Raw genomic sequence first — 26,917 nt, forward strand, 5'->3', positions numbered from 1 at the left:
GAAATTAATTGTAATTCCTCCAAAACTGGGTAAATTGTGTGTATCCAGAGGAAAAAATGGCCATCATAATTAAACAGGATAATAATAAGGACGTGGAAAAAAAAATTTCTTTGATTTAAAATATCATCATCATCATCAAATTCCTGACATGTATCCTCAAGGGGTGTACAGGATATAATAGTACTACATGAAAAATTTACATCATTACTAACTTCCTAACTACATTATTACTTAATAGTTTAGGGAAATAACAACGTAGACTAGGATATACATTAAAATAACTTTTTAATACAAATCCAATATTTTGGCAATGTCATGTTGCCATTTTCAACAGGAACTTGTCAGCAAGACATGTGCACGCAGGCACAGCAAACAGTAAATGAGGACAAAGCAGGAAGCTATTCTTTCTCCTAAAGTCCTACTGGTGCCCCATACGGGCAATGTTGGTATTCTTGGGCGATTGGGCTGAGGTCTTCTGATGTAGGTTTCCCAAATTTGAGGCAGTCTCATGCAATCAAATTTGTTGAGGTTTGAATTGTTTCTTACGGCTGAGGCTGATTCCATGAAAAGCCTTTCGGTACTTGTATTTACTACGGTGAATGATCGTGGCTTTCTTCCACCGTATTCTATGGGGAGTATCCAGAGCAAGGTCTGCAAGACCAGAGTGGCTGTATTGGTGGAACCGGATGTAGTCCTTGTGTTCTGTAATTCTGATATTGGTTGTCCTGCTTGTTTGGCCAAAGTTTTATGAAGTGCCTCTGATATAGGGTATGGTGATGGATTTACAGTAATCCTTGTTCTGAGGTGGGGGAGGGGGGTTGTGGTTTATTGGTTTAAATATTTTTTGGATTGTCTTGGGAGGGTAGCCATTGGTGAGAAAGTGTTGAGAATGTGGTTTAGTTCTGTGGTTAGGGCATTGTCATTTGAACATATAAGTTTAGCCCTGTTGTGTGGTGTCTTAATGGCACCATATTGTTGTGAGGAAGGGTGGTGGGATTGTTGGTGAATGTATGGGTGGGTTTTCTATAGACTGAGAAAACCAAGGTTCCATCAGGCTGGCGGGTGACTAGTGTGTCTAAGAAATAAGGCAGTTGTTTTTTTTCTTTTTCCAGGGTGAATTTGATTCTGGGAGTGTTGGTTGTTTAAGTGTGTTAGGAAGGAGAGGAGTGCATCGGAGCCATGTGGCCAAATAGCGAACACATCATCTACATATCGAAGCCAAATGGTTGGCTTTTGTGGGGCAGAGTTTAAGGCTTTCTCTTCAAAAGTCTCCATATAAAGGTTGGCCAAGGGTGGGGAGAGTGGAGAACCCATGGCTGTCCCCTCTATTTGTTTGTAGAATTTTCCTTGCCAAACAAAATAGCCTGAATTCATTGTGAACTGAAATAGGGCTGTGATATCGGGAGGAAATTTAGCTTGGATTAGCTCTGAGGATTCTTTGAGTGGGGCATTTGTGAATAAGGAGGAGACATCAAAGCTGACCATTACATCAGTGTGTTTGAGTGTAACGTTTTCTTACACTCAAACTTCTCGAGAAAGAGAAACCTCGGAAAAAATTAAAAAAATCTTAAAAAAAAACACAGCTTAATTTCTTGTTACAGACCATATAAGAAATTGGCATCTCTTATCCGCTACACAAAAGACAACCCCCCCCCCCCCGCCAGACCTACCAGGTGAATACCAGGTCCCTTGCAGCTGTAATCTGTCCTACTTTAGCCAAACAGGCAGGACAGCCAATATCAGAATTACAGAACACAAGGACTACATCAGGTTCCACCAATTCAGCCACTCTGGTCTTGCAGACCATGGTCTGGATACCCCATAGAATACAGTGGAAGAAAACCACGATCATTCACCATAGCCAATACAAGCACGAAAGGCTTTTCATGGCATCAGCCTCAGCCCTAAGAAACAATCCAAACCTCAACAAATTTGGCTGCATGAGACTGCCTCAAATTTGGGAAACCTACATCAGAAGACCTCGGCCCAATCACCCAAGAATACCAACATTGCCCACTAGGGGGCACCAGTAGGACTTTAGGAGAAAGAATAGCTTCCTGCTTTGTCCTCATTTACTGTTTGCTGTGACTGCGTGCACGTGTCTTGCTGACAAGTTCCTGTTGAAAATGGCAACTTGACGTTGCCGAAATATTGGATTTGTATTAAAAAGTCATTTTAATGTATATCCTAGTCTACGTTGTTATTTTCCTAAACTATTTAGTAATAATGCATAACCAACGTCTAAGCCTTTCCACTAGAATTCCTAACTACAATTTTCCTCCAAATCAGTCGGTTACTTGTCAAGATTCCAACATTATCAGATCTTTATATTTCTATCGTCTAAGGCACTTTGTACAGTATCAATCCAACTATATCTTGGTCTTCCTCAGGGTTATTTTCCTACCAACCTGGCAGAGAACACTTGTTTTGCTAATCTTTCTCGCCCATTCTATTTAAGTGACCATACCACCTGAGATTAGCTCTTCTAACGCATTCCTGGATGCAGACTATCAAATTCTTTCCTAATATCCTTATTTTTAATATGATATTGCCATTGATGCCATTTGTTCATGCCTCTAATCTTTCTCAGGACTCTCATATCTGCGGTCTCTAGTCTTTGGTCAAGTGTTTTACTTCGGAACCAGCTCTCAGATCCATAAGTTAAAACTAGTTTGAACACTGTCCTGTATACAGATAATCTAGCGTTCAGACTAATTTCTCTCTTATTCCATATGAATTTATTCAATTGATTTCCCACCATACCAGCTTTGCTGACTCTGTTGTCTATTTCTATATTTAATTTACCATCTTCATTAAAAATCGTGCCTAAGTAGCTGAAATGTTTTACTTGTTCCACAGGTTCTCCATTCACAACACAGTTGACATTTTCAACGATTCTGCCTATTTTCATTGTCTTTCTCTTTTTAATGCTGACCTTCATACCATATCTATTACAAGTTTTCAATTTAGTCAGGGAATCTTGCAAACTTGTAGCGGATTTAATTAGAAGTATAACATTGTCCGCATAAAGCAAACAGCTGACATTAACATCTTCAATTCTGATATCATATCATGTTTAATACCACTTTCCTTCATAATGTGATCCATATAGATAATGAATAACAGAGGGGATAATGTCCATCCTTGTTTCACACCAGATTTAACATTAAAACATCTTCCTATACTTCCTTCAATTCTAACTGCTGACTTACAACTCAAATAAAGACTAAGTATTGCTTGATATAATGCCCCATTGACACCATATAACTGCAGTGTATTGAATAGCTTCTCTCCTGGCACCTTGTCATATGTCTTTTCCAAATCGACAAAACTTAAATACAGATCTTTGTTGTATTCCCATGCTTTCTCGACTATTTGTCGTAAAGTGAAGATCTGATCCTGACAGCATCTATTTGGCTTGAATCCAGCTTGTTCTTCACCAAGCTTTTCTTCCACAATTCTTTTCAATAGTATCTCAAGTATACTGGCATAAATCTTGCCCAGAACACTCAGTAGGGAAATACCTCTGTAATTCTCACATACAGTTTTATTTCCCTTTTTATATATGGGTACTATTAGAGCTCTACTCCAATCATCAGGAATTCATCCCTCTATCCAGGCCTTCTGAACTATGCAGTGCAACCACTTTAAGACTTTTATACCACCATACTTCAGCATTTCTGGTCGAATATCATCTACTCCTGCTGCCGTTCCACATTTCAAGACTTTGATGGCTACTTCAAGTATGGATATGTATTCCTGACTGTATGTTTGTTGAGTGTTTTTTTACACTGTGCTATCACTGCTTGTTTCATTTAACAATTTTTTAAGGTAATTACTCCATACTTCAAGGATATCTTTTTCTCCCGTTTTCATATGTCACCTTTATCATCTCTAACTCCTTTTACAGCACTCTTTCCTCCATTTCTAAGCTTCTTCAACAACCTCCAGAATATCTGATCGCCGTCTTGATATTTATTTTCTATGTTCTTGCCAAAGTCCTCCCATGACTTTTGTTTAGCTAGTTTTACACACTGTTTAGCTTTCTTATATTTGTCTCTGTATTCTCTAAGAGCACAAGCTGACTTGTTTGCCAGGAACTCTTTTAATATGCTTCTTTCTTTTCCTTTCCTTCACTGCATCTTTAACTTCCTGTGTCCACCATTCAGTTCTGATTTTTCTGTCCTTGTAAACAACCTCACCACATGCCTCTCTGGCTGGATCAATCAGTGTTTTTTTCAGGCCCTACCACTGAATTTCCAAGGTTTGGTTCCTGTTCTGAAACTCTTTCATTTTTTCTTGAATAATATTTGTGTATTTTAGTCTACAGTTCACATCTGAGAGCTGCTCAACTTTTATTCGCTTTAAAACTTTCTTACGTGTTATTCTTTTCAATATAAATTAAATTTTATCCTGCTCAAGACTAAATAGTGATCACTTCGAATTTCAAATCCTCGTGCACTCTGGTGTCCTGCACCAGGGAGAAAACATCACTATCAACAATAACATAGTCAATGAGACTTTTCTTATTCCTTGCCTCTTCTTTCCATGTGAATTTGTGCACAAGATCTCACCAGTTTTTGTCTTTTTTGTTTCAGTCACCTCTATTATGTCGATCTGGTATCTTATCATTGTCATACCTGGGAACATACTATTATATTTTATCCTTCTCAACAACCTTTGAATATCAAGGCTCACATTCCCCTTATACTTAGCCAAGAGATTTGTTAAAATTATCACTACCAACTTTTTGCTCTCTTACTTCTCATAACTAATGCCTCAATCACTATTCATTTTACCTCCTGGAAAACAAACTTTGTGTATCTTCTCACTTACCACACCTCTAATAATCAAATCCCTATACAATACCACTTGTGTGTCTTTCATTACTTCTTTCATAGGAGCATCATTCATTCCTGCCTTCTTCACTCTTCCATATATACAATTCTCTTCATTTTACTCTGCATCTGCTTCATCTCTTGCCTCACTTTCACCAACTCAGCTTTCAAATATTGCAACATATTTTTGCTATCATTCACTCTCATTATCTTACTGTCAGTCACACACGCTTGATTGTCATCAACCCCGCTCACCTTCTTACCATTAATTACACTGTTATTCAACATCGTTATCACGCACTTTGTCATCAATGAAACTCTATTCCTTGCTATCACTTGCAAACAAAATTTGCTCAATCTTCCTCAACTACCATTTTAGTTATGATGCCATGTTTACTGCTCATGTTTAAACAAGCTTCATGGTCCATTTGAATATCATATTTCCTACTTATCCACACTCACTCCTTTCTGTTAATCATCCTCTCCAAATAAACATTCACCACATCTTACCATGCATCATATATACCACACTCACAGTACCGTACCATTATTGAAAAATTCACACACCATTCATTTTACTTGTCTTTGCTATGGCATTTGATAGGATACTACATAAACTGGAGAATATCAGATTAGAATATCAGGCTTGGATAAGTGGATGGCTGTAGGACAGGTATCCATTAATAGAATGGGTGTGTGGGGGGGGGGGGGCTACCAGATTTAAGGTGACCAGTGGTGTACACACCCAATGAATTAGTTCTTGGACCATTTCTGTTCAATATATACATTAATAATATTGGGAAGGATTTGACAAAGAAATACTAATGCAAACACCAGGGCAATCCGGAATGCTACCAAACATACAGCACTTACAGAATGATTTAAATAAGCTGGAAAAGTAAGGAAATCATAATGGTTATTACTTCAATATTAGTAAGTGTAAAGTTATGCACTTTGATGATGAGATTTCTACCAGCATATTATAATGGTGGGATTAGGCTCTAGAAGAAATTAGCAGAGCTAGGGGTTTGAGTTATGTTGGATAGGAAACTGAGGTTCAAAGGTCACATCACAAATACAACTGAGGGGATGATTGTGATGTTGAAATGAACAGTGACATGTATGGATAAGGAAGTCAATATGCCTTTATATGTCAGCATGTGGACTATTATGTGCAGATTTAGTCTGCTGGGTTTTGAGGGGATAAAGAAGCTGTGCACAAGACATGAGTAATAAAGAAAATATTGGGATTATAGAATGTAGACTATGAAGACAGTCTAGGAGTATGTGGCGTACAGACATTGATATGCAGGAAAAAGTGATATGATGCAGATCTATAATCTTCGGAAAAGGGGTGTTATTGGTTATCAAGTGATAAAATTTTTCATTATATGAAAGGTAGATATAAGAGATATTCATGGAAGTTAAGTTTGTGTGTGTGGTTAAAAAACAAGTGAGAAAGCTAGATAGAGCTGTCAGTGAGGAATAGTTTGTTGATTGGGAGTGCATCCACTGTCTGTAGCCTCCTTGAACATCTCATTTTAACAATGAAGACAAGCCATATAAGCTCAAAGAGCTATCCTCATCTAGAGCAGGCTCTTACAGATATCCATGCCCAAGGTAGGATTCAAACCTACAACCTGTTGGAGAGAGAGTGGATGCTATACACTCGGCCAATCCAGGTCAGCAACAACAACAATAGTAGTAGTAATAATAAGTACCAATGAATTGTTACCACTGAAATTATTCACCTAGATTTGTTGTGTTCACTTGAAATAATGTGTATTATATGTTTATATATTGCAAGTAAAAATTCTGTAGTAGATCATAGGATTTTAATATAATTATCAAATATGCTTATTGATACTATTCTATCATTCTATGTTTCAATCTTTAGTTACTATTACATGTGGTACAAAAATTATAGCAGATTACCAAATATTAGGTTATTTATCGCAATCCAACAAAGAATAAATCAACTATCAATGTTTTCAGTTTCATTTTCAAATTCAAGTCAACTCTCAGAAAAGTAATAACTTAATATAACAGAAACAACAATAAATAATTTGTTTACTATACCTGTCCTTGAGGATCAAAGAATTTTTCAACAATAGCTTTAATTGTATCAAACAGGATAGGATATAAAGTGGGACTCATCTCATGGGCTACAAGTTCCTTTACATGTTTCTGAATGTGTGTGCCAAATTTTTCATTGTGACAAACCAAAAGTCGTAACAGCTGGCTAACAAACCTAAAGTCATAAAAATGTAAAAATCAGATTTTTTTATAGCAAACTATAAACAATTAAGAAAAGAGATAGCAACATTCCAAAAAAAAAAAAAAAAAAACACCAAAGATAAAATTTTAAGATTGATGTTAGCAGTAATGGCATTCTTAGCTACTGTATCAATCATCACTCCCAAATCTCTTCCTCCCCCCCCCCACTTCAGTACAGTTCCTCCAACATAGTATGCAGTCTCTCATTGATGTATCCCCAAACTTCAAAACTTTATATTTAGTCGCATTAAACTGACACCCCCCCCCCATTCCTTTGCCCATCTGTCCAGTTTATTCAAATCCTCTTGCAGGGCTGCCACATCTGCACTCTTACTAATAACTCTTCCTAGCTTCATATCATCAGCAAACAACTGAATATCCCCCTGCAATCCATTGACAATGTCACTGATATAAAGGTTAAACAATACAGGCCCCCAGTACCTAGCCCTGTGGGACCCCACTTGTAACTTTCTGTCTCCTTGCCAAAATACTTTTGTGAGCAGGTGCTTTGTCCTGATGTAAAATGATTTTATTCTTCTGCAAACTGTATCTTTTCTCACGAATTTTTTCTTCTAGTCTGGTTAAAAGATTGGAATAATAAAATCCCCGGTTATTGTTTTACCCTTTTCAAGATAATTAATAAGCAAAATGCCTTTAGCATCCCAAAACACTAATGCCATGAGCTTTCCTGCTGATGGAACCGATTTTGTCTTCTCTGGTGCTGAACAATTAGCTTCTGTCTACTGTTTTGACTGCTGTTTGGATTCTAGTGTTTAATGGTGAATCCAAGTCTCATTCATAGTAATAAATCGGGGCACAAAATCAGTTTTATTCTTGTTAAAATGCTCCAAGCACTGTTCAGAGATTTTCATGCAAGTGCATTTTTGATCTGCTGTGAGCAATTCTTCATGCAAAATGGAATGCATATAGTCTCAGCAATTTCATGTACTTTGACTCACTGGTCATCAATACCATATCGTGCACTTGATCAGTGAGTCACAGTACATGAAATTGCTCAGACTATAGGCATTTCATTTTGCATGAAGAATTTATACTTTTAGTTTCTAAAAGTATAAATTCTTCAGGACATCCAAAAAGTGTAACTAAAAAATATAAATTAAAAAATTTATATTTTTTAGTTACACTTTTTGGATGTCCTTTACATGGGTCATCTTCAAGGCTGGTACGGCCACGTTTAAACTCGGCAGCCCATTTCTTAATTATCGAAAACGAAGGAGAAGAGTGCTCATAAAATTTTATGAACTTCGAATGAATTTCTTTTGGCGATAAACTTTCTTTCACAAAGAATTTTATAACTGCATGATACTCAATGTTGTTCATTTGAAGGGATATAAGACAACAGTTTTGCTTCAGACAGATGTATAAAACAAACTACTTGATAGAATGACTTGCAATTTCACATGAATGCTTATTACAGATGTACCAACTTAGAAAAAAAAAAAAAAAATCTTGCCGATAGTGTTGCCATCTATAGTCGAGAACTTTTCGGATCACCCTCATACTCTGGATATCAATAAAGCAATGGGATATCCAGAGTACTCAGCATTTAAAATACACTCTCTTCTTGCATTTCTAAACCTCAAACCTGACCTATCCCTCTAATATTAAAACAACTTCTCCAGGATGAAATGTCCCAAAAAAGTGTTAATTGAACAAATCCACTATGTCCTTTGCGCCAGCCACTCTATTCCCACTTTTATGCAACAATGCCATTCTTCCATATCATTTCTCCTCTTACTTGCCACATTGCAAAAAAAGTTCCTTAGAATTTTCTTTGGATCTGAAGGCTAATCTCTACTCATATTCCAATTTTGCCTTCCTTACCATACTAGTCACTTTCCTGGCTTGAGTCATATTCTTCATGCATCTGCTCTTCATCCCTCTCCTTATATATCTTCCATAGTCTCTTTTTTACCTGCAGTTCCCATTTGATATTGCTTATCATCCACTTTACACCAAATTGTGTTCACTTCTTCACTTGCAATATAAAGCTTGCTATTGCTGCTAATAAATAATCCTTCAGAAGTTCCCAAGCACTGATGATCTCATCCATCCAATTCCTCCCTCAATGGAACTGCCCCAAGTTGATATCTAAGACTATTATAATAAGCTGCCTTATATTCCACATACAATCCTTTCTCTTTGATACTACTGCATGTCTATTCATATACCAAGTTAAGACCACATGGTCACTCTCTTCAACTGGAGGCAGGGGACAAATGTCTTAGACAACATGTTTATTCTACTACATGTTGTCTAAGACATTTGTCCCTCAAGAATTCCAGAAATTCCATTCCCTACCTACTACATGCAATTCTGCTTCCCAATTTATACTACTTTAGTTAAAATCTCCCATGACAATCCATCTTCTTGCACTTGCCAAGCTTAACTGCCTGAACATCTCCTGCTCTTCACCTTCTATGCTCCCTGGCTTGTAGCAACACCTCACTAAATATCTTGTACTGCCCACCTCTACCTTATACCATATGCTTTCAAAACCATTAGTGCCACTAATATCTTGTACTGCCCACCTCTACCTTACACCATATGCTTTCAAAACCATTAGTGCCATTGCTCTCCAAATCCTCCACTCTGAGAAGACATAAGTCATCACTTGTCATAAGCAGTAATTCATATACCAAGTTAAGACCACATGGTCACTCTCTTCAACTGAAGGCAGGGGACAAATGTCTTAGACAACATGTTTATTCTACTACATGTTGTCTAAGATATTTGTCCCTCAAGAATTCCAGAAATTCCATTCCCTACCTACTACATGCAATTCCTCTTCCCAATTTTGGATTCTTTGGATTAAGCATTACCTGATGTAATGCTGAATCCAATGAACCCTTCTCCCAAGCACCTATTCTCACAAGAGGCCACCCCTGCTACCATGCACCCTGATAATTCTAGTTTCCCCTGAATCAAAACATTGACTTGTTCAGAGAACAGCATTCTCTCCAGATACATACGTCCTTCCTCATTCAAATGCAAGCCATCTCTCGTATTTCTGTCCTCAAATGCCCTCCAAGCATCCACATATTCCAAGCCTCTCTTTCAAGACATTCTAGCTATTATACTATTCATTATCGATGCCCATCTCCACAACTCTGCATTATCATACCTGGGCAACACAAGCTATCTTCCCTCTCACAGTCTTCTTCTTCTTCTGTACAACCTCAAGTATAAACCTCAGATCTCTTGCCACCCAATTCACAATGCCTCTCAAGTCATCCATGTCCACCATCACAATCATCTCACATTCATCCTTTCACCTCGCTTAATTGCCATAGTCACACCATCTATCGTTCCTCCAGGCAAACTTATATGGTCATAATATAATATGAAAAATAAAAATGTAAGACTTTAAACAACACAAGAAATTAAATAATTATCAATGTTTCTGATTTGTAAGTTCAAACCACTTCAGTAAACAAAACTGCTACAAATAATACTCCTTGTTAAAGTTATAAGTTAAAATTTCAGGCAATAGACGACAACAAAGCAGCAGTAAGAAAGGAAACATGAAAAAGAAGATATGTAGAAATCTTTCATGCTTGTCAGAAAATTATAACTGAATTATCACTACAAATAATTTGCAGAGACCATAAAAAGAGTGTGCAATGAATTAGAAAATAACATTGTACCTATTAGGCTTTGGTCAGGAATCTAGTGTATGCTATTTAGAACCAACTGTTGATAGCACCAGTCACGTGAGCCTTTGTAGCTCAGTCAGTACAAATGAAGCTCTTTGGTTGGAAAGACCTGGGTTCAAATCCTGTGTAATTCTGGTTGAAAGGCTTATATGTTGGTTATTCATAACTATTATTTTTCAGGAAATAACAATGTATACTAAAATTAATTATAACAACTTTAATTAATACTTCCTATATTTTGGAAACATTACATTGTCATCATCAGGGATCACAAATCAATGAAATATGCATGCAGGTACTAATACTGGGTAAATGAAGCTGTACAAAGATAACCAAAGTTGGGCCTAGAGTCCTAAATAGCACTCCCTAGTGGGCTAAATTGGATGGTCTTGGCCATTGGGCTGAAGATCTGAGGATGAGTGCTTCCCAAATTTGGGACAGTTTCGTGCCCCCAAATTTGCTGAGGTTTGGAAAGTTTCTCAGGGCTGAGGCAGATTCCAGGAATAGCCTCTGCAAACTAGTAGACCAGCTTTTTTGTATACTGCATGTTAAGGCTGGGTGAAACTCATGTTGTAGGCTTAAATGAGTAAACAGAATAGGGAAAGGATTATAATACTGTTTAATTCTTCCAATATTTCATCTCAATCCCAAAGACATAGTGCTCTCAAAAACCAGATTAATCTGAATAAATATGGATGCATAACTCTCATATTTGTATTTGGTGCAGTGCAAAAAAGTGGCCTTCTTCCAATGAATCCTATGGTGAGTGTCCAAAGCACAGTTAGCAAGTCCAGAGCAGATATAATGGTGGAAACAGTGTAGTCCATGTGCTCAGAAATTCTGATATTGGCTGTGATGAAAGTAAGATGAAATATTGGAGGAATTAAACAGTATTTTTAATCCTTTTCTCAAGCTGTTAACTCAATTAAACCTGCAACATGAGTTTCACCCAGCCTTAACATGCAGTTATATACAGAAAAAGCAGATGTCTACTAGGCCGCTTGCAGTTGCCTATTTAGCCATAGTAGGACAGTTTGCAATTGCAAACTAGTAGACCAGCTTTTTTGTATACTGCATGTTAAGGCTGGGTGAAACTCATGTTGTAGGCTTAAATGAGTAAACAAAATAGGGAAAGGATTATAATACTGTTTAATTCTTCCAATATTTCATCTCAATCCCAAAGACATAGTGCTCTCAAAAACCAGCTTAATCTGAATAAATACGGATGCATAACTACCCAAAATATGGGAAAATTAATCCTCAAAGATCCCAAATTACAACAGACCACTGGTAAGTATCACAGAGAGCACTCCACCTAATTAAGATGCTAGTCTTTTGTCCACAAGTTTCACTTTTGTTTTGTGTGTGTGAGTGTGTGTTACAAGTTTATATTATACTCACTAAAGGTGCCTCTGTGATTGAGATGAAAGATTCGAAGAATTAAATACCATTTTTAATCCTATCTCAGTGCTCTTTTACTTGCATTAAGCCACCAACACGAGACAATATCACACATGTCATTAGGGTTACATATGTTTATTACTTTGTGTATAAAACAGGAAAACAAGATAAAAGATGAGCATTGCACAATCTTCTTTCACTATGTGTTATTCCCACTTCCTATGCAGGGTCTGCGTGTTACTTAGATGCGCCTTCTTATTAGTACCACTCCAAACCGACCTGTCGCCTAGCCTGCCGCTGGGGGGGGGGGGGGGGTATTTTTGGCTGTAGTAGCATATGTTCACAGGGCTAGAAAAAAAACCCTACTGCCCGTGCCCAAGACTGGCTAACTTGGCTATGGCTGAGGAAGATCCTTAAATTCCTCACATCTTCGACAAGAATCGAACCTGGGACACTCCTTCCCCAATTGTACGGTTGCAAAGCGCAATGCCATTAGGCTAACCGCACGGACATGAGCATTTTACAATAATGTATGTCATATAAAGTTAATCTAACAAGAGTTAAGAGAAACAAACAACTTGCTTTTGGAATTCCAATAATTTTTAGTCATATTATAATGCAACAGATTATTATGTCTAGTAGAACAATTTATCTGGATTATCTCTAAAAACACAAACATATGCCTAAATTCAGAATCCTCTTACAACCAGTGACTCACACTCTAAATCTTCCAGCACCTGCTCCCATCATTATTTGATGGTGCTGCAGTATTTACATGCGGCAAAACTTCTGCTTCCAGTGCAGACCAGAAGTCATTAACATTATCATCATGAGATGAAAACATTTTTTAAATTGTAAATAAACCCCATCTTGCTTAAAGGAATCACAGTCCCTATTAAAGATATGTTATCTAAATAGCAAATCCTTGTTTTCAGACAACAAATAAAATTGGTTAGTAGATGACCTTTTAATCAAAGTCAATGAAGTATATGAACCAAAAGGTTGGTAACAGTTTGTGATCCTCAAAAAGAAGACTAAATTAAGTTTTCTAACATGATGGCATCAAGAACAAGGGGTCGCTTAAGGGTCAAAGCCAGATAACTGGAGAAGGTGACTGCCACATTACCTTTAATGAATGCAGAGAATTAACTTCTGTCCTAATGTTCAAATCCTCACCTTCATGTCATATACCCTATTTGAAGGTATTCACTGGGTACTGAATAAATGAGGATGGGCTGGCAGTTTGGAAATTAGCTGTACTCTCTAGTGACTTAAACCAAAAGTAAACATGACTACAACATATAGGCATGTCATTAAGGATGGTGGCATCACTTAGTTAAACAATGTCACCATGCTGTTTTTGTTGGAGGAACCAAGGCAAAAAAAAGTAACAACTGGCTACCAAAACAAACTCCAACTCAACATCTAGAAAACAAAAACTTCAATATCAGAAGAAATAAAGGTATGAACAATCAACATAACGAATACCAATGGAAAGGAAATCAAGCTTGCACAAAAATGTTGCATGTGGAAATAACTGGTGGTATGGAGACAAAGAAGACGAAAAGGTGTAAGATTCTAGTATATAATAAGTATAGGATGTTATAAAAAATATAACATCCTATACTTATTATTATTAAAATTATACTTATTAAAACTAACACTGGGTTTACAGGTTGTGATAATTATTTAATCAACCTACTAGTTTTGTCACTTAAGCTAGTGGCTTCATCTGGGTTAGGACAAAAAACACAAATAAATCCTAACCCAGACAAAGACACTAGCTTAAGTGGCAAAACTAGTAGGTTTATTAAATAATTATTTAATAAACTTACAACCTATAAACCCAGTGTTAGTTATTTTTTATTACATTAGTTTTTTTTTGGTCGAAAAAAAAAAAATCAACATACTCATCATACAGATTCTCATAGACAGGCTTATACGTTGGTTATGCATTATTAAAACACTTAAGGAATTGAACAACGTAGTTAAGGATATAAATTAAATTAAACTTTAATAAATATTTTCCGATATTTCGGCAACATCACGTTGCCATCTTCTAAAGGAACTTACAAAAAAAGTTACGTGTACGTAGGTACTACAACACAGAAACTGGGAATGAAGAGATGAAGCTATTGTTCTCCTAACAGTCCTGATGGTGCCCTCTAGCGGGCTAAGTAGGTGTTCTTGGCCATTGGGCTGAAGGTCTGCTGATGTAGGCCTCCCAAATTTGGGGCAGTCGCATACAACCAAATTTGTTGAGGTTTGGAGAATTTCTTAGGGCTGAGGCTGATTCCATAAAGAGTCTTTCAAATTTGTATTTGCTACGGTGTATCACTGTAGCTTTCTTCCATCGTATTCTGTAGCGTGTATCCAGAGCATGGTCCGCAAGCCCAGAATGACTGTATTTGTGAAAACGGATGTAGTCCTTGTGTTCCGAAATTCTGATATTCGCTGTCCTGCCTGTTTGGCCAAAGTAAGACAGTTTACAACTGCAAGGGACCTGGTAAACACCAGGTAGGTCTAGGGGAAGTGGTTGGTCTTTATTGGAGCGGATAAGGGATGCCAATTTTCTGTAAGGTTTGTAACAGGAGGTCAGGTCATGTTTTTTTAAGATCTTGGTAATCTTTTCCGAGGTGCCTCGGATGTAGGGTGATGGATTTAGAGTAATCTTTGTTGTGGAGGGGGTGGGGGATCTGTGGTTTGTAGGTTCTAATATTTTTTGGATTTTTTGGGGGGGCAGCCATTGGCTGAGAAAGTGTTGAGGATGTGATTTAGTTCAGTGTTTAGGGCTAAGTCGTTTGAACAGATTAGTTTAGCCCTATAGTTGTATAGTGTTTTCACTACTCCATATTGTTGTGAGGGTGGGGGGGGATTGTTGGTGAATGTATTTGCCTGTATGGGCGGGTTTTCTGTAAACTGAGAAAACCAAGGTTCCATTAGGCTGGCGGGTGACTAGTGTGTCTAGGAAAGGGAGGCTGTTGTTTTCCTCTTTTTCCAGAGTGAATTTGATTCTGGGGTATTGGTTGTTTAAGTGTGTTAAGAAGGAGAGAAGTGTTTCAGAGCCATGTGGCCAAATAGCAAACACATCATCAATGTAGCGAAGCCATATGGTTGGTTTTTGTGGGGCAGAGGCTAAGGCTTTTTCTTCAAAGATCTCCATAAAGAAATTGGCCAAGGGTGGGGAGAGTGGTGAACCCATGGCTGTCCCCTCTATTTGTTTGTAGAATTTTCCCTGCCAAACGAAAGAGCCTGAGTTCATTGTGAACTGAAATAAGGCTGAGATATCGGGAGAAAATTTAGCTTGGATTAGCTCTAAAGTTTCCTTGAGTGGGAAATCTGTAAATAAAGAGGAGACATCAAAGCTGACCATTATGTCAGTATGTTGGAGTGTAAGGTTTTCTATGCTGGCTTTGAAATGGGCTGAGTTTTTTATGTGTGATGGTGTGTTGCCAGTATAGTGTGTGAGCTCTTTGCCCAAATGTTTAGCTAATTTGTATGTGGGGGAATCAATGCCATCCACTATGGGACGTAATGGCACATTTTCTTTGTGTATTTTTGGGAGTCCGTAAATACGGAGGGGGGGGGGGGGGTATAGAGTTAAACGGCTTTAATCTGTTGGTAACTTCTACAGGCCAAGAAGTGACTCTCTTAAGGAGCCTGTGAAGTTTTCTAATTTGAGAGTTGGTGGGACTGTAATTGATAAGGAGGTAAGTGGCCCGATCTGATAGAAGAGCATTCAGCTTACCTGTGTAGCCCTTTTGGTTAAGTACTACAGTTGGATTTCCCTTATCCGCTTTGGTGATAACTAATTCTTCAGAACAATAGCTTCATCTCTTCATTCCCAGTTTCTGTGTTGTAGTACCTACGTGCACGTAACTTTTTTTGTAAGTTCCTTTAAAAGATGGCAACGTGACGTTGCCGAAATATCGGAAAATATTTATTAAAGTTTAATTTAATTTATACCCTTAACTACATTGTTCAATTCCTTAAGTGTTTTAATAACTCATCATACAGGATGTTATATTTGGTCATTAGCAATCAAGGAAAGGAAGGGGTACCAATAGCATTCAACACCAAACATGAATATAAACTTGTGGGTTGGAAGCAATTTTAAAATGGGGTAAAGAACAATGAAATTTATGCATGCCTATGGTCCCAAAGAAGTTTCTCTTAAGATTAATTTAAGGAAGAAGTGAAGGAATTTTCTGCATTTTCAGAGCACTAGCTGACAAAGAAAATGTGAAAGGTATTACAAATGCCATGAGCACTGGAAACAAAGGGGTTGAATTTGCTGCTTTATCGAACATAGTGTGGCCTAAGATTATTGGTATTAGTGAAACCTGGCTAATCAGATATGGTAACTAGGATCGAGTGTAATGAGTATACTACTTTTAGGAATGATAGAAGAGATAGGAGGGGTGGGGGAGTACTACTAACTATATCAGACAAATTAAGTCCAATTAGGGTAGAAATGCAAGAAAACAATAATGGTAACAATGTCTCATGTTGTAGTGAGTTTGAGGCTATCTGGTGTAAAGTGGAGGCTAACAGAATGAAATATATGGTAGGTGTTGCTACAGACCTAGCAGTTCGATTGTGGAAGGCCAAAAAAATTCATTGCCAATTTAGCCTTATAGATACTAAATGAATAATCATTATGGGCGACTTTAATTATCCAAACATTCATCAGAGAAATCTCATGATAAAAATGAAGAGGAATTTATTGAATTGTTGCGAGACAAATTTCTCAAGCAACATATGTGAAAGAAGGAACTTGAGGTAAAAGTGTGATTTGTTCATAGCATCAGAAGGGCCTCTGTCTTAACAGAGGCCCCTTCTGATGGCCTATTCTTAAATAGGACTATTTTACCACAGGGTGGAGACAGTGATCATGTGCTTTCTTGGGAAGTATCTATTTATATGTATGTTACAATTAGAACAAGTTACCTGCCTAAATTATAAAGCAGGAAATTATGAACAACTTAGCAGCATACTATCTTTGATCATATGGTATCAGTTACTGAACAGGGAAAATGTCAGCAATTCATAGAAATCTTTGAAAAACTGCTTAAATCAGGTAATATCCTAATGTATCCCTAGTGTTTGAAGAATAAATAGGTTGGCAGTGAAACTGGTATGCAACCTTATTAAGCAAGAGATCTGTAAGAAGATGATCTGTAAAGAATATCGTGAGAATAAGAGTGAGAAGAGTTATGAAATATATAAAGCGGATGCCAGAAAAGTAATCAGTATGTGCAGAAAGCTAAATCAGAGTAAACTGAAAAGAAATTGGTTATGCAGGCTAAAGGTAATCTAAAAGAATTTTGTAAACCTGTTGTATAACCTGGATAAGAATTTTTCAATAGGGACAGATGGAATATCAATGAGCACATGCTAAAGGAATGTTCAACCAAATTGGCTAGACCTTTCACATGTTTGTATAACTTGAGTCTGTTCAGGAATGATAGGAATGTGTGATAGTTTCACTATACAAGGGTGGTGCAAGAACTGATGTGTCTAAGTACCGATCTTGTGGTATCTCTAGTGTGGTAGCGAAGATTTCAGAGAATTTGGTAAGAATTTGCATACAGATATGGATAGACAAACAAGCTACACTCTGCAAGGAGCAGTATGGGTTTACTAAAGGAAGGTCTTGTTTTAGCAATTTGCTCATATTTTATAACAATATCATGGCTGAGTTGGAAAGGGAATGAGTACACATGCTAATTCTGGGTTTTGCTAAGGCATTTAATAGGATACCACACAAAAGGTGTGTTGCATAAACTGGAGAATATAGGATTGGAATATAAACTCTTGACTTGGATCAATGAATGACTGACTGACTGACAGACATCAAAGAGTTGTGTATAGTGGGTGTGAATCTGTCAGATTTAAGGTGACTAGTGGTGTACTTCAGGGTTCAGTCCTGGGGCCATTGTTGTTCAATCTATACATTAATGACATTAGTAAGGGTCTAACAGGAGATAGATAATTGTTTACCGATGATGCGAATATAAGCATGGCAATTAGAGACTACTAATATCCAGCATTTACAAAATGATTTGAATAGGCTGCAAATATGGGCAAACGGGCAAATGAAAATGGTTGTCGGTTTAATGTTAGTAAGCGTAAAGTTATGCACTGGTGTCATGAGATTTCTAGTAGCATATTATATTAGCAGATTTATGCTACAAGAAACTGAAGAGGCAAGGGATCTTGGCATATTGGTAGATAAGAATTTAAAGTTCAAAAGTCGCATAGCAAAAGTTGCAAATACAATTCAGAGGATAGTTGAGATCTTCAAGCAAACCTTGACATGCAATGATAAGGAAGTCATTTTGCCTCTTTATATGGCCTTAATAAGACTGCACATGGATTACTGTGCACAGATTTGGTCTCCTAGGTTCCAAGGGAAAAGAAGCTGTGGAAAGTTTGCAAAGAAGAGTTACAAAGATTATATCTACACCCTCTGTCCAAAAAGAAACCGAACTTTTCGAAAATAGAACTAGTGGCACCACCTGTTGTCGAAAGCGGCAACCTTCATTAACGTTTGTGTTCAATTATGACATTTGTTTCATTAGAAGAAGAGTTATAGTGCCAAGAGTGACTGACTGTGTGTTTTGACAAACGGTCAGAAAATGAGTTTCAAACAGAGAGCTGCAATCGATTTTTGTGTTAAACTTGGTAAAAGGTTTACCCAAACACATCAAATGCTTCAAAAAGTATACGGTGATGAATGCTTATCCCATACTCAAGTTTACGAGTGGTTTAAGCGATTTCAAAGTGGTCGTAAGACGATTGAGGACGACGAAAAGCTAGGCCATCCAAAAACTGGACTGAGCGAAGTTAACATCCAAAAAGTGCGCGATTTCATCAAAGAAAAGCCGAAATCGTCCGTGAGATTGATTGAAGATGAATTGGGATTCCAAAATCAGCTGTGCACAACATTTTGACCGAATTTGGGCCTTCGTAAATTGAATTTGCAATTTGTTCCCCACAAGTTGACCGACGGCCAATAAATGTATCGAATTGAACACTGCAAGGACCTTATTAAAACCATCATAAGGACTCAAACTCAAACGATCATTACTGGTGACGAAACGTGGTGCTTTGAGTATAATCCCGAAACAAAGTGCCAGAGTGGAGATCACCAGAAGAGGGGCATCCAAAAAAAAGTCGCTTGGAGAAGCCAAAAGTAAAGACAATGATGATTTGTTTCAATGAATCCAAGAGCATTATCCACAAAGAATTCATTCCGCCTGGCCAAACGGTCAATGGCGAGTTTTATCTCAAAGTTTTGAAGCGATTGATAGTGAGAATTCGCTATCAATCGCTTCAAATATGATCATGATATTCATATGGCATGAATATCATGATCCAGGCAGTTGCATCGCGTACTTATCATGAAGGACAGTTTTTGAGCAAAAACCAAGTTTGTGTGTTGGATCACTTGCTGTATTCACCTGATTTAGCACCCTGTGACTTCTTCTCTTTCCCCGACTTCATTTCCCGATGAAAGGAAAGCGATACGATGGCACTGAAAACGTTCAAGCAGCAGTAACCATGACTCTCAACAGTATCCCAAAAATTGATATAAAAAACTCATTTAAAATTAATTGACCATGCTAAATGCTGTATCGAAGCTGAGGAAGAGTACATTGATTGAAATAAATGATTTGAATACAGTGGTACCTTGGATTGCGAGTAACTTGGTCTGCGAGTGTTTTGCAAGACGAGCAAAAATTTTTAATAAATTTTAACTTGATAAACGAGCAAGGTCTTACAATATGAGTACTGTATTACCTATATGCTTTGTCTGCCGGGCGTCACGTGATCACAAGCTGCTTGGGATTGTGGGTAATCGTCTCGCATCCTCGGTCTCAATCGGCATACCTCATTTGTATAGTCAACATTTGTGCTAGCGTTGTAACCGTATCACCTGCTAGTTGCGTCTCGTTTATCCACACCAAAAGCAACTTTTCTACATCTTAGTAGAAAAGTTGCTTTTGATTTGGATAAACGAGATCCAACGTGCAGGTGATACTGTGACCTAGAACTTGATCTGTGAGAAGGCAAAGGCCTTGTATCCCGACCTCGTAAGTAAACTGCCAGGTACATCCACAGAAAACGAAGAAGGCTTCAAGGTGAGCAGGGGATGGTTTGATAACTTTAATTGGAGAAGTGGCATCCATAGTTCATATTTCTGTGAAATCCTCAAAAGGAGGCAAAAGCAAGTATCATTGGATAGGTTCCTTATTAAAGTCACACAAAAAGAAAAAGTCAACAGATAGCAGTGATTCCATTAGTGACAATGAAAGTCATCCTACCCAATACAATTAATATGTACATATTAATGTACATAATTGTAATGTACAGTAATTAATAAATTTGATTACTTAATGTATATTGCATTTAAATAATAAAAATATAAAAAGGTATATGAGTATTTTGTATTAATCATTTTTATATGAATATTTTTGAGTTTTGGAACGAATCATCCGAGTTTCCATTATTTCTTATGGAGAAATTCGCTTTGATATGCGAGTGCTTTGGATTACCAGCACGTTTCTGGAACGAATTATGCTCGCAAACCAAGGTACCACTGTAATTATAATTGGCCTGTGTTTTATTATCTATCAAAAGTTTGGTTTCTTTTTGGACAGGGGGTGTAGATTATGGGATTTAGATTATGAGGACTTGCATTAACCCAGCCACCTCCCCCAGTGGCTGGGTTAATGCAAGTTAGCCCATCTCAGTGCCAGTCCCAAGCCCGGATAAATAGGGAGGGTTGGCGTCAGGAAGGGCATATGGCCATAAAAACACATGCCAAAACCAGGGATGAAATGTCGAATAACAGAGAAAAGACAACGGCTAGGGCATCCCCCATAAGCAACGTGCAGTTCTGTCACCCGAGGACTGTGAGAAGTGAGCTTGGGCTACCCAACCAAGGACGGGTTCAGCTAAAGAAGCGAGTCCAACAGAAAGAGAGAGTGTGTAAAGTAAGAATCGGGTCGCTGAATGTGGGTACAATGAATGAGAAGGGTAGGGAGATAACAGACATGATGAGAAGAAGGAAGCTGAAGATCTTGTGCATGCAGGAGACAAGGTGGAAAGGCAATAAAGCAAAGGAGCTGGTGGAAGGATATAAACTGTTTTACAGTGGGGTGAATGGAAGAAACGGAGTTGGAATCATTATCGACAAGGAGCTGAAGGGTGGAGTCTGCAAGGTGTGCTGGAAGAACGATTGGATTATGAGTGTTAAACTCATAATCCAATTATTGAGATTGGAGGAAGCATGGCTGCGATAGTGTGTGGATACATTCCACAAGTAGGTTGTGATGAGGAGGAGAAAGAGGCATTCTGGAGAGAACTAGACCAAGTAGTAATAGGAATCACTGATGGTGAGAGAGTGATCATCGGAGCAGACCTGAATGGGCATGTAGGAAGGTGACGAAGTGGTGAAGAAAGGGTGCACGGGGGTTGGAGTAGTGGTGAAAGAAATGAAAAATCGTAGAGCATGCATTGGCCTTCGACCTGGCTATAGGTAACATGTGGTTTAAGAAAAGAGTTAGACACCTGATAACTTATAAGAGCGAGGATAGGATGAGTTAGACTGACTATATTATGTGCAGAAAGAAACATCTGAAGGAGGTGAAAAACTATAAAGTGATTAACAAAGAAAGTGTAGCGGCACAGCACAGGTTGGTTGTGGTATTGTGATATAAAAGAGCAAAAGAAGAATAGACGGAAGTGGCGGAAAGATAGGAATATAAAGTGGTGGAAATTGGAAGAGGAAGGACCAAGGAATGAGTTTAAAGAAAAGGTATTGGAAGGAATGAAGTTACCAGAGGATGTGGAAGAATGGTGGGACGTAAATAGTCGGAATATTAGAAAAATTGGAGAAGAGGTGCTTGGTATAACATCAGGAAAGGGCCATCCGAGGATAAGGAGGCATGGTGGTGGAATGAGGAAGTGCAGTTGGAGATCAGGGAAAAGAAAGAGGCAAAGAAAAAATGGGACATGACTGGAAATAGAGCAGACAAGGAGGCATATATATTAGCAAAGAAAAGTGCAAAGAGAGCTGTGGCAAGGGCGAAGGCAGTTGAAGAGGTTTATGAAGTACTGGAAAGAAACGGTGGTGAAGCTAAGTTGTTAAGAATAGCGAAAGCTAGAGATAAGGCCTCGAAAGACATAACAGCAGTTAAACAGATAAAGGACGCCACAGGAGTAGTACTACAAGAGGAGGACAAAATCAGAGGAAGATGGGAAGAATATTTTCATAATCTACTAAATGAGGAGAATCCAAGAGAGAGAGAGATGCGAGGATGGAGAGGCAAACGAAGAACCGGTGCAGGACATAAGTAGAGAGGAAGTGTATTGGGCACTGAGAAAAACGAAGAATGGAAAGGCCGTGGGGGAGGACCAGATACCTGGAGAAGTGTGGAAAAGCTTGGGCAGCGAGGGCGTAGATGTGTTATGGGATCCGATGAGGAAAATAGCCCAACAGGAAAAGATACCAGAGGAATGGAGGAAAAGAATTCTCGTCCCAACCTACAAGGGAAAAGGAGATGTTCAAGATTGTGGCAACTACAGAGGGATCAAGCTGATGTCACACACGTTGAAGATATGGGAAAGAGTAATTGAAGGAAGGATACGGCGGGAAACAAAAATTGGTGAGGAGCAGTTTGGATTTATGCCAGGAAGAGGGACAACGGATGCAATATTTGCACTAAGGCAACTGATGGAGAAATATAGGGAGATGCAGGCGGAGCTACATGTGGTGTTTATAGACCCGGAAAAGGTGTACGACAGAGTGGCCAGACAGGAGGTGTATGAGGAAGAAGGGGATGTCGGAAAAGTACGTGAGGTTGGTGAAGGAGATGTATGAGGGAGTGAAAACTCAGGTCAAGTCTAGTGTCGACATGACAGAGGGGTTCCCCATTGTTGTAGGGCTCCATCAGGGATCAACTCTGAGCCCCTACCTCTTTGATCTGGTCATGGATGTACTAGTGGAGAACGTTAAGGAAGAGGCGCCAGGGAGCATGATGTTTGCCGATGATATTGTTCTCTGCGAATCATCCCGAGAGAAGCTTGAAAAGACCCTGAAAGAGTGGAGAAAGGTACTGGAGGAGAGAGGCATGAAAATTAACCGGGTAAAGTCCGAATATATGTCAACGGATATGATCATACGACTCCAGGGTGAAAGGTTAACTTCAGGGAAGAAATTCAAATACCTTGGGTCGGTCGTTGAGAGGAATGGTGACCTGGATGAGGCAATACAGCACCGAATAATATGCGGCTGGATGAACTGGAGGAAGATGAAAGGAAAGCTGTATAAATGGTGGTGAGGCCGATGATGCTCCATGGCACAGAGATGTGGCCTATAACAAAGGCACAGGAGAGGAAGATGGAGGTGGCGGAGATGCAGATGTTGAGATGAATGAGTGGTGTGACAAAGGAGGACAGAATAAGGAATGACTACATCAGAGGGATGATCAAGGTGGGACCGATCGGTAAGAAGGTACAAGAAAGCAGGCTGAGGTGGTTCAGTCATGTAGAGAGAAGGAGTGAGGAGTATGTTGGTAAACGAGTGAAGTGTATGGAGGTGGAGGAAAGGAGGAAAAGAGGCAGGCCCAAACTCAGATGGAGGGATAAGGTAGCAGAGGACCTTAGGGAGAAAGGATGGAGTTGGAGAGATGCCCAGGACCGGAGAATCTGGAAGAAGATTAAAGATGGGAACACAGACCCCGTTTAACATGGGATAAAGCATAGCGAAAGAAGAAGATTATGAGGACTGATTGCAGGTATGTGGATTACAGACTCTGGTTAACAGGAGAAGGAGGAATAGAGGTCTTATCATATCATATCAAATTTCTGAATGGATGTTATAGGATATCATCTGATGAAATTTTTTGTTATATGGAAGGTGGGGAGAGAAAATGGGGATATCCATGAAAGTTGAGTTTGTTTACAGTCAAGAAAGGGGTAAGAGCTAGGTTTTTCTCTTACAGAGTAGTGAGTAGAATAGTTTGCCTTAAGGGGAGTGAGCATGCATATAGTGTGAATGAATGTAAGTGAAGGTATGACAGCTAGTTTGGGTTATTTATAGCCTCTCTCAATGAATCCTCGACTCCCTGCAGATCTCAGAAAATAATAATAATTATTGCAGATCTGAACAGCAGAGTAGGAAATTAATTCTGCCAGGTATACAGAAATGATTTGGGAAATTTTGAACAAACAGGCAAGGATAATATCTGCGGTGAGTCTTCGGACTCCATGGAGATGTCCATATAATAATAATCATTTCAACATAAAGATGAACACAAAGCACATGGAGAGAAGAAAGAAAGCCTTGTTGGGTATGTCACTGTTGATTGTGACATCTTCGTGCTGGTTCTTATACAAGAGTATACAGAAAATTTGAAATTGGAAGTGACCACTTCCAGTCAGATAAAAATGAATATTGTGTTGAAAACAACAATACATAATGATTTGAAAAAGAACTGAAGTCGAGCAGCTTTCATAGGTGGACTGTAGACAACTACACAAACGTTATTCATGAAAAAATGAAGTGCTTCAAAACAAAAAACAAACTCTAGAGTCTCAGTGGAAAACTGAAGAAAACATTGATCGATTAATCTAGGGATGCATATGGTGAATTTGTCTAAAAGGATAGAAAATTAAGAACAGAATGGTGGGCAAAAGAAGTTAAACAGTCCTGGAAAAGAAGAAAGCATATTGAAAGTTCCTAACAAATACGTCAGTAGGTGCCCTAAAAGAATAGAGTGAAAAATGTAAGATAGTTAAGCTTTCTGTTAAGCAAAAGTCATGGGAAGATTTCACTACGAATATATATAAAACAGATATCAGAAAGGTGGCAAAATATGTCGGAGGATGTGGAAAAAACTTAGAAATGGAGGAAACGACAGTATAAAAGGAATCAGAGAAGACAGAAACATGAAAACTGAAGATAAGGATTTCTAGACATCCAGAGAGTACACTTGGAAAGACTGCCAAACAAAACACATAGTGACTTTGTACAAAATATGCAAGAGGAATGCAAACATAAATGCAAATCATCACATGGGATAGAAAAGCTATCAAAAGCCTGAAATGTAGCTGGATTTCATAGTCTATAATTAACTCAACAGTTTAAATTGAAGGATATAGAAGAACAGGGTTGATGTAAAATCAATGGAAGAGAAGAATGCATGCTCTTATTCCTTATCTATATGGAAGGCATTATGATAGAAAGTGGCATGAAGTGCGATTTAGAATTGGAGATATCATACTTAACGCTTTGTTTATGCAGATGATGATGTTCTCCAAAAGACATCCGGGTCATCAGGTCATGTCTTGGATTCTCTAACTAAACTGAATAACAATTGTACAAATCTGGCATGAAAATCAGCAATTAAAAGAAAACTAAAACTATGAAAATAAACAGGAACATAGAAACTTCAGTTGCATTCCCATAGAGAACAAAAATACATTTCGACTATTCAGGCACAGTGTTCATTTAAGACAGCAACTTAAATATGGAAATAGACAATGGAGTGAGCAAAGCTGATGTGGTGGGGAACCAGTTGAATAAATTTATATGGAATAAGAGATAAATTTGCCATAACATTAAACAAGTATACAATACAGTGTTCAAACAATTTTTTAAGTCATGGATATGAGAGATGGGGTAGAAATAAAGCACTTATCAGAAGATTAGAGACCACAGACAATGAGGTCTCCAAAAAAAATTAGGAGAGGAAATAGATGGCATCAATGGCAAAATCATATTAAAAATGAAGACATTAGGAACGAACATGACATTGCTATCATTCAGAATGAGTGAGTACAGCTAACCTAAGGTGGTATGGTCACATTAAACAGAATCAAAGAGGAAAGTTTAGCAAAACAGATGTTTGATGGCATCATGGCTGGAAAAAGACACACACACCAAGATCTAGGTGGTTTGATTCAGTCAGATGTGCCCTGGAAGACCAAAATATTAAATATAACAATATGGAGTCCTGACCAGTAATAGTCATTTGTAGGAAGATTGTTGATCAATTATTAATACAGTAAAACCCCACCTTAGAACATTTCGCTTTATGATTATCTGTTCATACAATGCTCTTCAATTAACTAGTGCCTATTTACATTATGCTGCCATGAGTCAACTGATACAAATATCCATGAACTTAGTTTATTTACAATGTCCTTGCTTGCTACATCTCTATGTTTTGGGATTCTGCTGTGAATTATAAACTGTTTATATGACTATTATTTTATTTTGTTGTTGTTAATAATGACAGATATAATTCAAAGTAAGGGTGCTGTTGTTCATATTAAAAGAAGCTGATGCATACACATACTGCATTACATGCCAAGATTAAGATAATTATATTTAGTGACAGTGGCATATCATACACTGAGAGAGGCTGTAGGTTAAACCTACCTTGTACTACTGTTGTTAAAAACAAAGATAAAGTTTTAAGTGAAGTGAAAAGTGCTATGGTACTACTACAGTTATCTATAAATGTGAAAATCTTATTGCTTAACCTCCCTATTGGCCAAGGTAGATGAAATAGCCAGCCCACCCTAGCATTTTTCATGGATCAAAATTTCATCGGCATTCTACCTTTTATCATGTAATTACCCTCCTCTGCCATTAATCCCCTAACAGCGATTTTAGAGCCATTAGCAAATTAACTGTGGTGGAGTGAC

General features: G+C 38.1%; 1 protein-coding gene across 1 annotated transcript in view; it reads right to left on the reverse strand.

Moving 5' to 3' along the window:
* Nf1 (neurofibromin 1) overlaps positions 1–26,917 on the reverse strand; it is a 1,119,557-nt gene that overhangs the window by 677,470 nt on the left and 415,170 nt on the right. The window contains exon 23 of the mRNA XM_090400295.1: positions 6,918–7,089. Coding sequence (XP_090256421.1) covers positions 6,918–7,089 — 172 coding nt within the window. The remainder of the gene's footprint in view (positions 1–6,917; positions 7,090–26,917) is intronic.

Source organism: Typopeltis vanoorti, chromosome 11, assembly GCF_054136105.1.
Source record: "Typopeltis vanoorti isolate ZY-2024b chromosome 11, IOZ_Tvanoo_1.0, whole genome shotgun sequence".
Classification (NCBI taxonomy): Eukaryota; Metazoa; Arthropoda; class Arachnida; order Uropygi; family Thelyphonidae; genus Typopeltis; species Typopeltis vanoorti.